General features: G+C 39.8%; 1 protein-coding gene across 1 annotated transcript in view; it reads left to right on the forward strand.

Moving 5' to 3' along the window:
• The first annotated feature begins 10,347 nt into the window (after positions 1-10,347).
• Positions 10,348-13,274, forward strand: part of ubr3 (ubiquitin protein ligase E3 component n-recognin 3) — a 45,455-nt gene continuing 42,528 nt past the window's right edge. The window contains 5 exon segments of the mRNA XM_046362911.1: positions 10,348-11,174; positions 12,305-12,332; positions 12,334-12,445; positions 12,607-12,759; positions 12,971-13,132. Coding sequence (XP_046218867.1) covers positions 10,744-11,174; positions 12,305-12,332; positions 12,334-12,445; positions 12,607-12,759; positions 12,971-13,132 — 886 coding nt within the window. The 5' untranslated portion in view covers positions 10,348-10,743.

Consider the following 13,274-nt stretch of genomic DNA (forward strand, 5'->3'; position numbering starts at 1 on the left):
TTTGTGGAACTTGTAGGACGCTGGCAAGTCACATCTTAGCTCTGTCAAGGAGAGAAACACGGGCAGGATCGATTTGTATACTTGTTCGGCATTTGTTACTTGCTATTCCCAAGTTATACTCTTGTCACTTGCTTTCTTCTGTATGTGCTGATATTCTGCAAAAAGAGAAATTGGACAACCACTTATGACAGAAGTTGGAGTACTACACCACAATAGTGTTCGAACAACTTACATCTTGTGTTGATGTTTTGTGACAGGAATATACTGCTGTCATTACCATAGTTAAAGCGGTCCTCAAACTGCATGTCCAAACTTTTTTTAGAAAGCGATCAAGTTTTCTGAACTTTTTATATTTGAAGGGAGAACTTGCCTTGGTTGTGTTTGGTACCAAACGGGGGATTCATTATCACGGTGTCATATTCCTTGGCATATCCATGGGCTCTCAGGAAACGCATGTTACACTGGATCAGATCTTAGAATATCTCCAGTGTATCGTCAATGTCAAACCCAACAAACAAACTAAGAACAAGGCGAGTGGTTAGATGAAAAGTTATAGTGGAGTATTTTCTTACCCTGCATCAAGCATTGCTGCACCAATGTTTAGAACTCCGCATCCCAAATCTGCAACCAATTTGCTTTTGTCATGTGTTGTGGATTGTATAAAGCATATTTTATTTAACCAGACTGGTCACTTAAGTAGAAACTCTTATTTACAACGACGGCCTGGAAAAATGCCTCCTGTGAGGAGTCTGAATGAAGAGATTGAGAACTGCCCAGTTTGTGTGTTGCAGCTCGTTCCAGTCGCTAGCTGCAGCAAACTGAAATTAGTGACCCGTGTGTGTGTTTTGGGTACATTTAACATAATGTGACTGGCAGAACAGGTGTACATGCTTATAGGAGAAATGTAAATTACTTTAAAGTTAGATTGGAATTGAAATTGCTTTGTCTAAATTGGAGTGCCAACAAATTGGGAAGAGCCAGTAGTGGAGGTTTTGGCAGATCTAAATGGAATGCCGATATGGATGCCTCTGAAGTTGACGTTACAGCTTGGCTAATGGGAAAATGCTGCCATACAGTGGATTCGGAAAGTATTCTGACCACTTTTTCCACATTTTGTTACAGCTTTATTTAAAAATGATTCAATTGTTTTTTCCCCCTCAATCTACACTACCCCATAATGACAAAGCAAAACCAGCCAAATATATTACAAATTAAAAACTTATTGAAATGTAATATTTAAGTATTCAGACCCTTTACTCAGTTTGAAGCACCTTTGGCAGCCTTGAGTCTTGGTTATGATGCAACAATATCAGCACACCTGGATTTGGGGAGTTACTCCCATTCTTCTCTGCAGATCCTCTCAACCTCTGTCAAGTTGGATGGGGAGTGACGCTGCAGAGCTATTTTCAGGTCTCTCCAGAGATGTTCGATCAGGTTCAAGGCTCTGGCTAGGCCACTCAAGGATATTCAGAGAATCCCGAAGCCACTCCTGCGTTGTCTTGGCTGTATGCTTAGGGTTGTTGTCCTGTTGGAAGGTGAACCTAAACCCCAGTCTGAGGTCCTGAGCGCTCGAGCAAGATTTCATCAAAGATCTCTGTACTTTGTGCCGTTCATCTTTCCCTCAATCCTGACTAGTCTCCCAGTCGCTGCCGCTGAAAAACAACCCCGCAGCATGATACTGCCACTAGCATGCTTCCTCGTAGGGACGGTGCCAGGTTTTCTCCAGATATGACGCTTGGCATTCAGGCCAAATAATTCAATTTTGGTTTCATCAGACCATACATAGACTCTTGTTTCTCATGGTCCTTTGGGTGCCTTTTGGCAAACCCAAGCAGGCTGTCTTGAGGAGTGGCTTCCGTCTGGCCACTCTACTACCATAAAGGCCTGATTAGTGAAGTGCTGCCTAGATGGTTGTCCATCTGGAAGGTTCTCCCATTTCCACAGATGAGCTCTGTCAGGGTGACCATCGGGTTCTTGGTCACTTTCCTGACCAAGGCCCTTCTCCCCCGATTGCTCAGTTTGGCCGGGCGGCCAGCTCTAGGAAGAACCTTGGTGGTTCCAAACGTCTTCCATTTAAGAATGATGGAGGCCACTGTTCTTAGGAACCTTCAATGCTGCAGACATTTTTTGGTACCCTTCCCTAGATCTGTGTCTCGTCACAATCCTGTCTACGGACAATTCCTTCGACCTCATGGCTTGGTTTTTGCTCAGACATGCACTGTCAACTGTGAGACCTTACGGTATATAGACAGGTGTGTGCCTTTCAATTGAATTGACCACAGGTGGATTCCAATCAAGTTGTAGAAACTTCTCAAGAATGATCAATGGAAATAGTGTGTACCTGAGCTAAATTTCGAGTATCATAGCAAAGAATCTGAATACTAAGTAAATAAGATATTTCTGTTTATTATTTTGTATAGATTTGCAAAAAATGTCTACCTGTTTTTGCTTTGTCATTACAGGGTGTGTGTGTGTGTGTGTTTAAAAAAAAATTGAATACATTTTAGAATAAGGATAATGTGGAAAAAGTCAAGGGGCCTAAATACTTTCTGAATGCACTGTTTATTTTTCTACTAACCTGGGTCTTACTTTCTTTGTCCGCAATTGGGAAAAAAGTGTATTTTTAATGTCTGTCCAGTTGCAGGTTGTTTAATCTCACGTTGGCAGATTGTGTGAAGACTGATAATCTGCCAGGATTTAACGGGATGTGTGCAATCTGTGCCGCATTTAGTTTGGTTTTGGGGGTTTTCTTCACTGGTTATATGGACATATCAGGGACGAAGGCGATGATTAAAGTTATTTGCGTGTGTGCAACCATGGATCTCTAACACAGGATAATCACGTAGCTGACCAAATTACGTGAGATTTTAGTTCTGGGTTAACAGAACACAGGTGGTTCTACAAAATAAATTAATTCAGAAAGATTAAATACACAATTCATATCGATTGAAATGCCTCTTGCATGTGTGTAGACAAAAGAAAGCGAGCGAGAGTTTTTTCTCAACCCAAAATCTGTCCACAGAAATAAGACCAAAAAGTGAGGAATAGCTAAATTCCCATCCAATTGGTGACAGATTTTCATGTGAATATTCAAAACTCTGCATTAAATGGTGCCAAACTGTGAAAATCATGTTTTTCATCAAATTGCTTGTTATTTTGATGAAACAAGTTCATAGTAGGTTGACCCAGGTATGAAAAATGACACGCTGGTACATTGACATAGTTGATCATAAAGTTACTGGTCCCTCCCTCTGGTTAAGAGCATTGGGCCAGTAACCAAAAGGTTGCTGGTTTGAATCCCTGAGCAGACTAGGTGAAATCTGTTTGTGCAAGGCACTTAACCCTAATTGCTCCTGTAAATTGCTCTGGATAAGATTGTCTACTAAAATGTAATGTAAAATGCTTAGATTCAGGAGGCAGGCATTACTTCTGGCTTTATGCAATGTCACGTAAAGCTGGACATTTTATACACCAATGGTAGCGTCTTAAACTTAACTACACCGAACAAAAATATAAAGTGTTGGTCCCATTAATCATGAACTGAAATAAGATACTAGAAATGTTCCATACACACAAAAAGCTTTGCAAATTTGTTTACATCCCTGTTAGTGAACATTTCTTCTTTGCCAAGACAATCCATCCACCTGACAGGTGTGGCATATCAAGAAGCTGATTACACAGGTGCACCTTGTGCTGGGGGACAATATAAGATCCCTAAAATGTGCAGTTGTCACAGAACATAATGCCACATTTGTAACTCAAGTTGAGGGAGTGTGCAATTGGCATTCTCTACCATAAGCCGCCGCCTCTGACCTTTTAGAGAATTTGGCAGTATGTCTAAACAGACTCACAACCGCAGACGTGTCATGTGGGCAAGAGGTTTTTGATGTCAATGTTGTGAACAGACTGCCCATGGTGGTGGTGGAGTTTTGGTATGGGCAGGCATAAGCTATGGACAACGAACATAGGTGCATTTTATCGATACCATGACGCGATCCTGAGGCCCATTGTCGTGCCGTGCCATTCATCCGCCGCCATCAACTGTTTCGGCATGATAATGCACAACCTTCTGTCTCAAGGATCTGTACACAATTACTGGAAGCTGAAAATGTCCCAGTTCGAAGTGTACGACAGCGTATTCCAGTTCCCGCCAATAAATAATTAATGATAGACAATTTAGGAAATGTAACATTACTGTCTGCACAACTTCCCAGGCAACCACTGCAGCAGAAATGTTGCGATACAAAATCAGCTTTCCCAAGTTAAAGAAGAAGGGGGGGGGGGATATGATGTAAAGACAGACCCAACATACTGTATGTAGGTCATAGTTATTCATTTCGGGCACACAATTTTCAATTAAACATTGGGGAGTTTCACAAAACGGTGCATGACCAAATATTGGATATTTTGAATTGAGTTCTTAAAAAACATTGTAGAATAAGTAGATCACCACATCAACAAATGTGATAGCATCATAACTCAGAACAGTAAATAAAAGGAAGTTAAATTCACTACCCATTTTAAATGTTTTAAATGTCTGTCCAGTGGGGTCAGCCTTGATCCAGAGCCGTATGTGGGGAAGCTGTGCCAGCTGTCCATCCCAGGACCCCTGTCTTTCTTGTGTAAGGCCTGACAAGGAGGCCGTAGCTGGATTTGTCTCCCGCTTCAATCTTGGCGGTGACTGAAGCTAAGCGGGTGACTGGGGTTAGCTTGTTTGAAGCAGGGTAAATGGGTACGCCTCCTCTCCCGCTCCCCATCAATCTCTGTAGTTGGTTGCATTTCCTAAAGCCTAAGTAATTCACTTTTACTTGATATGATATAGATTTTTTAAAACTTTGGTATTGTTTTTTTCTTCAAGCATTCGGACAGGAGATGAGTGCAATTGTGTATTGCTGCTGTTTGATATCAAATTTGATTGGTCACATACACATGGTTAGCAGATGTTATTGCGAATGTTGCGAAATGCTTGTGCAACGTTTCCTAAGGACTAGAAGCGAGGCAGCCATATCCAACAGTCTATGATAATCTCTGTTGACCATGAGGAGCATTTTGCAGAGAAAATGAGGTGAGGCATACTATTTAGGCACGGTATATGTGGCCCATTGTTTACCTTGTTACCTGGCAATGACCACAAGGGTGTTTCAAAGAGCTGTCAGTCAAGGCAAGCTCCTGAATATAAGTTTCCCACCCACTCAGCCTGTTCTTTTAGGCTTCCTGATAGTTAGATTTCTTAAATTCTGAGAATTTTAATTGCATAAAAATATTAAGGGTTATGTTTTGGTCATTTAAAAGCATTTTTTTCTTGGGAATCAGGCGCGGGACCTTTAAAAACAATATGCCCATTTTCCCACCAGAGATGTTTCCATCAAATTGACCTGTTGCAGGGAAAAGGCTGTGCATGATGAGTAGGGCACATAAATAACTTTTGCCGTTAAATTCCAATGTACAGAAATAAAGCATACAAGTTAAATGGATTTCCATCGCATTTAACTCTACTGATGGTTTTGTTCCCCAACATGTTTTTGCGTTATAGCGAATGTGGTCTTGGCAAGTGCGCTCTGTCAACAACTTGCAGATACAGTGCAGGTAGGATAGCCTACATGAGATTATTATGGACAAAAGAGCAAGGTCATTTTTATTTTTCCACCAGTAGCCAAGCATCGATCATCACGTCTGCAGAATAAGAACCTCTATATTTATTGGAAAGGAGCATCAATCGCATGCACTTCCACCACCTTGTGAAGTTTAGAACTTAAGTTTATCTGTAGCCTAATAAACTGCATGCTTTCCCGATTCATAGCGGGAGGACCACACAACATAACATTGCGTGACTCCAAGTTTACTTCGATATGTTTATTATATCAATATTTGCACATGAAAAATGGGTTTCCATCACCATTTCTCACAAGTAATTTTACTGACAAAAAGATCCCACCTTGTCTAGCATATTTTGTTTTGTCGACATTTGGAAAGTTGACATACCATTGCATACCAAATTTGCTGTTTCCGTCAGGCCTGTCATGACCTTTTTTAATGTCCAATCATTCCTATGGAGGACTGCTTAGGAGTGCCAATATGACCAACCGGTGGCTTCAAAGCCTGTCGTTGGCCAATACATAGCATCAGCAATCCAGGGTTTATATATCAAATCAAATCTACACCTGCATTGCTTGCTGTTTGGGGTTTTAGGCTGGGTTTCTGTACAGCACTTTGAGATATCAGCTGATGTACGAAGGGCTATATAAATACATTTGATTTGATTTGGTTTATATATAAATATAGATGTAAAAATGGGTTAAAATGCAATCTCATGTGGGAGATGTATGTAGATTCATGGTGCTTTCAATACAACTGGTGCTGCGTTCAAAACAACTGGGAACTCTGAAAAATATGAGGTGAAATCATGACATCAGGTCAGAAATGGGAGCTCTATAGAGGCCCGAGTTGGATGATCATTCAAATAAAAATGACTCAGTCGGAGCTCGATGTTTTGAACGGACTGGATTTGGAAGCAGGATATTTGCCCAGTTCAGTTGTTTACAACGCGGCATGAGAATGAGAAAAAACGAGTCGGAGCTCCAGAAATATGTCCGAGTTTCCGACTTGGAATTCCAAGTCTGAGCTCACCCCCCCCCCCCTCCGAATTCCCAGTTGACTTGATCGGGTTGTTCAAAGGAAACTTTCTAACTGTTTCATATTGGCTGGATAGCAAACGTTGAACTGCTAGGCAGCTAACTACAGACACTCAATGTCGATAACCCTTGATTTGTGTATGAAAAATGTTAATAATAAAATAGAGATTTATGACATACTCACGTTCAATTGTGGAATCAGTGTAGTTAAATAATATCTCAAAAATGGATATTTCACTGGTTGTATGCAATTTGTTGCCAATATATATTTTTACATCAGTCCAGAACACTTCACCTTGTAAACAATGACAGAAGTGTTAAATAGATTTAATTTCTAGTTCACAAAAACTGAATTCACTGGTAACATCAGGTATATATTTAGAAATCAAGCTATTACACAGATAGATTCTATGGATAATCTTAAAGAAGATCTTCTTTACTTTATTGGTAACCATGAATTTGTGTGGAGTGAGCCAAGCACAGCGCCAGTTTAGATCAAAAGATGAAGCTCAACAAAATATAGAAGAGGGAAAAGACTTCCTGTAGAAAATATCCCTTAATAAACGATTCTTGAATTTCTTACCTAGTAAACTTATGCCATTCACCTGGATATCACTTACAATACGAGATATTCCAAAATATGCATTATTCTGAAGTAAAGATATTATCCTACTAGGTATAGCTTTTATAATAGTGTCATTCCTTGCTTGAAACCTCAAAATGGTATATTTTCATAAATTCTCTCTGTGTAAATAGATTCCCACTAATACTAACTAATTGGCTGACAAGAACCATGTTTTTTGAGAACCAGTTACAGTAAAATCACATCTTGTTAATATGTAATATCAAACCATTATTCCATATAAAACATTTGAGGTGAAAAGTTGTGGTTATACAGCAAAGCCCAGCACATTAAAGCCTGCTTGTGAAAAGCCGCCAATTTCACAGGAAGTTTACCAACAATATAGGGACATTGTAGCAAAATATTAAGCCCTCCGAGCTTCTGAAAAACAAAATGAGGTATAATATTCCAGAAAATATGGGGATTTTTTAAGTACCTTTTACTGAAGTCTAAGACATTTTGACCGCCATCCCAAACCCTGTTGGTGATATTCTCTTTTTATCTTATGGGGCTTGTTTTTCCATATGAAGTTGTACAATAGCCTATCTAAGGTACAGCAAGTGTATTTGGGAATATCAATAGCTGAAAAAAGATAGGATGCACGAAATAGCCCCTCAGCTTTGAAGACTTAAATCCCTCCCTAACCATGAAGATCATTTTTTGGGGGGACAGATTCAGTTAGAGTTCAAATTAAAATCATTCACAGCCTTAAGAATTTTGGTGATCTTTACACCGAGGCCGGTTACAGTATATTTTTCAGAGATGTTTACAATCTGCTGGGTTGACAGCTCCTTTCAGAACAAACATCTCACATTTGGAAAGATTTAATACAAAACCTGAGATTTTGGAGAACTGCTTCACAATATCCAATGCTAATCTAGCTTGTGACACATTTGTCAAAAAATGTGAGGTGTCATCTGCCAGTTGGGATATCTTGATCTCTCTGGCCTGGAATGTAATGCCTTCAAATTGACTTTGATAAACTAATGAGCACAAGATTTGAGATACTAACACATTTTTTTTAAAGGTGAGATTGGACAACCTTGTCATACTCCTTTGTAAATGTTAATCCTTGAGGACAGAGTTTGATAAAGTTTGATAAAGCTATTGCCACCATTCTACAGAGTTCTAATAGCATCTAATAGCATCAACAAAAAAATGACCCAACTTCAAATGCTTAAGACAACCAAAGATAAAATTGTGACTTACAGTATCAAATTCTTTCTGAAAATCCCCAAAATAAGATAACAGGGAAGTCATCCAATAGATCACAATACTCAACCAAGTCTAACACCAGCCTCAGGTTATTAGATATATGGCGCCCGTTCATAAACCCTGATTGACATTCATCAAGCAGATCCTTCAAGCAAGACTTTTTGCAAAGATTAAGGCTATAATTTTGTAGTCGTTATTTAGGAGTGTGATTGGGCGGCAATTATCAATATTTAAGAGATCCTTGTGTGGTTTAGGTATAATAGGCTTTAGTTCTTCCTTCTTTATAGCCTCATAATTTTGAACAACCAGCTAATAACTTGTCATTTTCAATGACAGCCTAGGAACAGGGGGTTAACTGTTGTTCTGCCCTGAACAAGGCAGATTTTTTACCTTGTCATCTTGTAACCGCTCCAACCACCAGGCTACCTGCCACCCCATATGTTCTGAGCAATGAACTTAATCATTAGCTTTTTTACATGGCACATATTGCACTTTTACTTTCTTCTCCAACACTGTGTTTTTGCATTATTTAAACCAAATTGAACATGTTTCATTATTTATTTGGACCAAATAGTTCATTGTTCATTCAGTATTGTTGTAATTGTCATTATTACAAATATAATATATATACAGTGGGGCAAAAAGGTATTTAATCAGCCACAAATTGTGCAAGTTCTCCCACTTAAAAAGACGAGGCCTGTAATTTTCATCATAGGTACATTTCAACTATGACAGACAAAATGAGGAAAAAAAATCCAGAAAATCACATTGTAGGATTTTTTATGAATTTATTTGCAAATTATGGTGGAAAATAAGTAATAAGTATTCTCTCATCTTTTTAAGTGGGAGAACTTGCACAATTGATGGCTGACTAAATACTTTTTTGCCCCACTGTATATATAATATATAGATAATCAGTTCTTGAATGTAGTGAACGATCTCTATTACTCCATGTGTATTGTTTCTCTGCAGGGGTTTTAACTCTCCATATGTCAATTAAGTCCAGGCTTTGGCAGAAGTTCACCAACTTGTTCACACCAACGTTAGGCCTATGGGGCAATCTATCAGTCTGATTAGAATAAACCATATTAAAATCTCCACCAACTATAATCTGACTGGATGGATATTTTCTCAGAAGACTTAAGAATTTTGAGGACTAGAACAGTATACATTAAAAAACACAAATAATCTGTCCATGTGGTTGATGCCCACTACTAGCCAATGACCATTGGTGTCCACTTGAGTAAACAAACATTTCCCTTTGAAATTGTGTGCTAAAATTGCAACCCCAGCTCAATGATTAGTCCCGTGGGCCAAAATAATGTCACTGCCCCACTGATTAAAAAAAAGAAGTCCTCTTTGCATGAATGTGTTTCTTGAACGAATACAAGATATGCGTTGCAGTTCTTACAAAACAAAAACAAAAAGTCACTCTCTTCAACAGGTTTCGTATCCCCCTGGCATTGATTGACAAACGTCAAGTCCATATAAACAGAATAGAAAGAAAAATCCTATGCAATTTCGCACATTTTTTTTCTACTGAGCCTTGTTCCCTATTGTGTTTACTATAAGCCACGTTTTGTTACATTTAAGTACATTTGAGCGGGGTTAAGGTTACTCGGAACAAGCTAAAATCTCGTCTGCACTCGGTTGCTGCTGCCTGTAAATGGAATCCCATGGGTTTTATTTTATACCTTCTGTTGACCAAGTTTGAGCTAGGCTTTTAGCAACAAAAGCTGCAACTCACAGCACACCCATCGTCAGAGCTACGGGGAGCATGTACAGAGACAGAGTAACACTTCCGCATTAGTGGGGTCTCAAAGAAAACAATCCGAAGTGAAACGGACGCTACGAAAAATGACCACTATGAACATCGAGTTCTTGCAATACAAAATATGCATGACATTTTCGTATTCTATACTTAGTCCACTAGTTAGTGCCACCATAAAGAGTGTATTGTTATTGGAAGCACTGGAATCTTCTCTTGTAGGATTACTGTAATCGTGGGTTCTGACATTGTCACGGTTAATCAGCTGCATACGGGACAGCAGTAGCCGAGACTATGACACAGTTAGTCACTTGCCAAACTTGGTGCTGATTGGCAATGAAGTCGCAAACCAATGTGGGTGATTGACTCATGTGGAACTAAACTGAACACTATAGGACGCTGAATACAACTCAACACAATGGTATTATCGAAATGTATCGCGAGAAATCACGAGAACGTACCAACAAGACAACAAAAATAAATTTGTGGAAAACAAGCAGTGAATTATGGCGGCGTCGCTGGTACGCCGGGACAAGAAATCTACTGCTGCCCATTTAAAGGCAGATCTTAATTGGACTGATAACAGCTCTGGTGTCCGACAACTTCAAGAGCTACTTGATTCTGTTCTTAATCCAGAAAAGCCAGCGGCAGACACAGAAGCCCTTGACTGGTGTAAATGTCTAATAGCAGGAGGAGAAGGTTTCGAAGAGTTCTGCAAAACGGTCCGGTCCTATGACAACGCTACTTTATGTGGCTTGGTTTGGACAGCCAATTTTGTGGCATACCGCTGTCGGACCTGTGGCATATCTCCTTGCATGTCACTTTGTGCAGAATGTTTTAATAACGGCGATCACACAGGGCATGATTTCAACATGTTCAGGAGCCAGGCTGGTGGGGCCTGTGACTGTGGAGACAGTAATGTCATGCGAGAGACTGGGTAAGTCTTTAGGAGCGTTTGCTGGCTGATAGCTAACTGGATTGTAAGTAACCATTTCTAATTAATTGACGAGGCTTAATACGTGGCATTATTTCACTGCAGCTGACATTACCCCCCCCCCCTCTCTCTCCACATTTTTAATAATGTGGTAAGGTGAGCCAGCTACGTTGGCTAACTGGCTAGGCTGTTAATGATGATGATGGCCAGCTTGTGGGCTAACGGCTAGCTAGCAAAGTTCTACGTGGGAGTGTCAATTTGTAAAATATGTAACAGCGCGGGTTTGAAAGGTCCCTGTCTTTTTATAATTGTACTGACATGTATGTGGCGGTAGGGTACGGCAGGGTAGCCTAGTGGTTAGAGCGTTGGACTAGTAACAGAAAGGTTGCAAGTTCAAATCCCCGAGCTGACCAGGTACAAATCTGTCGTTCTGCCCCTGAACAGGCACTTAAACCCACTGTTCCTAGGCTGTCATTGAAATTAAGAATTTGTTCTTAACTGACTTGCCGAGTTAAATAAAGGTTAATAAAATACATAAAATAAAAATGTTGTCACTGAGCATGCCATTGTTGCACTTGATAAAGCATTCACTATTAGATTTAGCTACACAACGTAAGAAAAAGTGCTGTCTTTATGGGGCACTAGTTATAGTAATTTGGATAACTAACAGAACATCAGAGGATCGACCCAGCAATCTTGTCAAGTGCACACCGCTTTGATCAATCGCTCTGAACCAGACAGCTGTTTTTCCTGTTGTAGATAACTCCCGCAGTTAGATTTTATATTCCTGTAATGTAAATACTGTACTATTGAACTTAACTGATACAAGGGTTCTAGGATAATGACACATTTTCCAAGCAGAATAATTTAATCACTTCATGTGACATGTCATTTCTTCTTTGATCCTTACTCCTCAACATTTCTGAGTTTACTTTTCTGCTGTTATTTCGTTTGATGGCATAACAGTTTGTTCAAGGCAGCCAGATATACTAGTAGCCTATATTAAAATGCACATTTTGCACTTTCAAAGGAAGATAAAATATACTGCTAGTGTTGCTGAGTAATTGTTCCCAAATACTTAAATTTATTTTGGGTACTTCTAAAATCAAGATATGTGTGGTGGTCTTTCTCAGATTTTGCAATCGGCATCGGTTAAGAACCGGGGGAGAATGTCCCCTCAGTCCCCAGAGACTTACTACTGATGTCAGAGATGGTCCTACCTTGCTTCATCATCTGTGTCATACAGTACCTAAGGGATGGATACACTGAACCAGGTGAGGAAAACAGCACGTCTCTGTCTACAGAATACTCCATTTAAATGTAACTAGGCAAGAAATCGTGTTCTTTTACAACTTTTTCTTATGTAGGTAATTCTGCTTGTTTTCATGAGCCTATCTGACACACTTCATAACTTTTTATCTTAACTTGCACTCAGACACATCAACTGAGAGGGACCTACAGAAGGTCTTACAGCAGCTGGAACCCCAGATCTCCTTCTTAGAAGAACTTACGAAGATGGGTGGGGCAATGAGAACTGTACTGACAAAGATCCTAACGAATCAGCAAATATTCAAGGACCTGAGCATGGGTAAATATGTCTGTTTCCACTCTCTCATTCAGCCTTTGGTTGAATGTTATTCTGACCATGTGTGGGGAAAATTATCAAAAGGATAGTTACTCAGTAATGCAGAGCTCTATACTGAAGTTGGGCTAATAATACTTCACGTATGGCATTGGTGTGATGCCAATGAATGTCTAATTATTTTAATAAATATGCCATGTGTAAATATGCCCTGTAGGTCAAGAGGACAATGTATATGCAAAAAAGAACTACGAGAAGTACCTGTCAGCGCTGAAGAACTCAGGCCTGGTGTCTGTGGAGGAGAAGGCCCAGTCTGGGGCTGCAGAGCCAACTCGCGGGGCTGAGGCAGGGGCTGGCGCAGGGGTGCTGGGTTTACTGGGTAAGACCTCATCCCCTCTTTAGGAGTTGGAGCTCAAAATAAGTAAAAAATAAAATTTTATTTATTTATTATGGAAACCTAATGTAAGTAATGTTTCTCAATAACTCATTAAACAAGGGAATAATCAGCTAATAGCTGCTTG

The sequence above is a fragment of the Oncorhynchus gorbuscha genome, linkage group LG09 (assembly GCF_021184085.1).
Source record: "Oncorhynchus gorbuscha isolate QuinsamMale2020 ecotype Even-year linkage group LG09, OgorEven_v1.0, whole genome shotgun sequence".
Taxonomy (NCBI): Eukaryota; Metazoa; Chordata; class Actinopteri; order Salmoniformes; family Salmonidae; genus Oncorhynchus; species Oncorhynchus gorbuscha.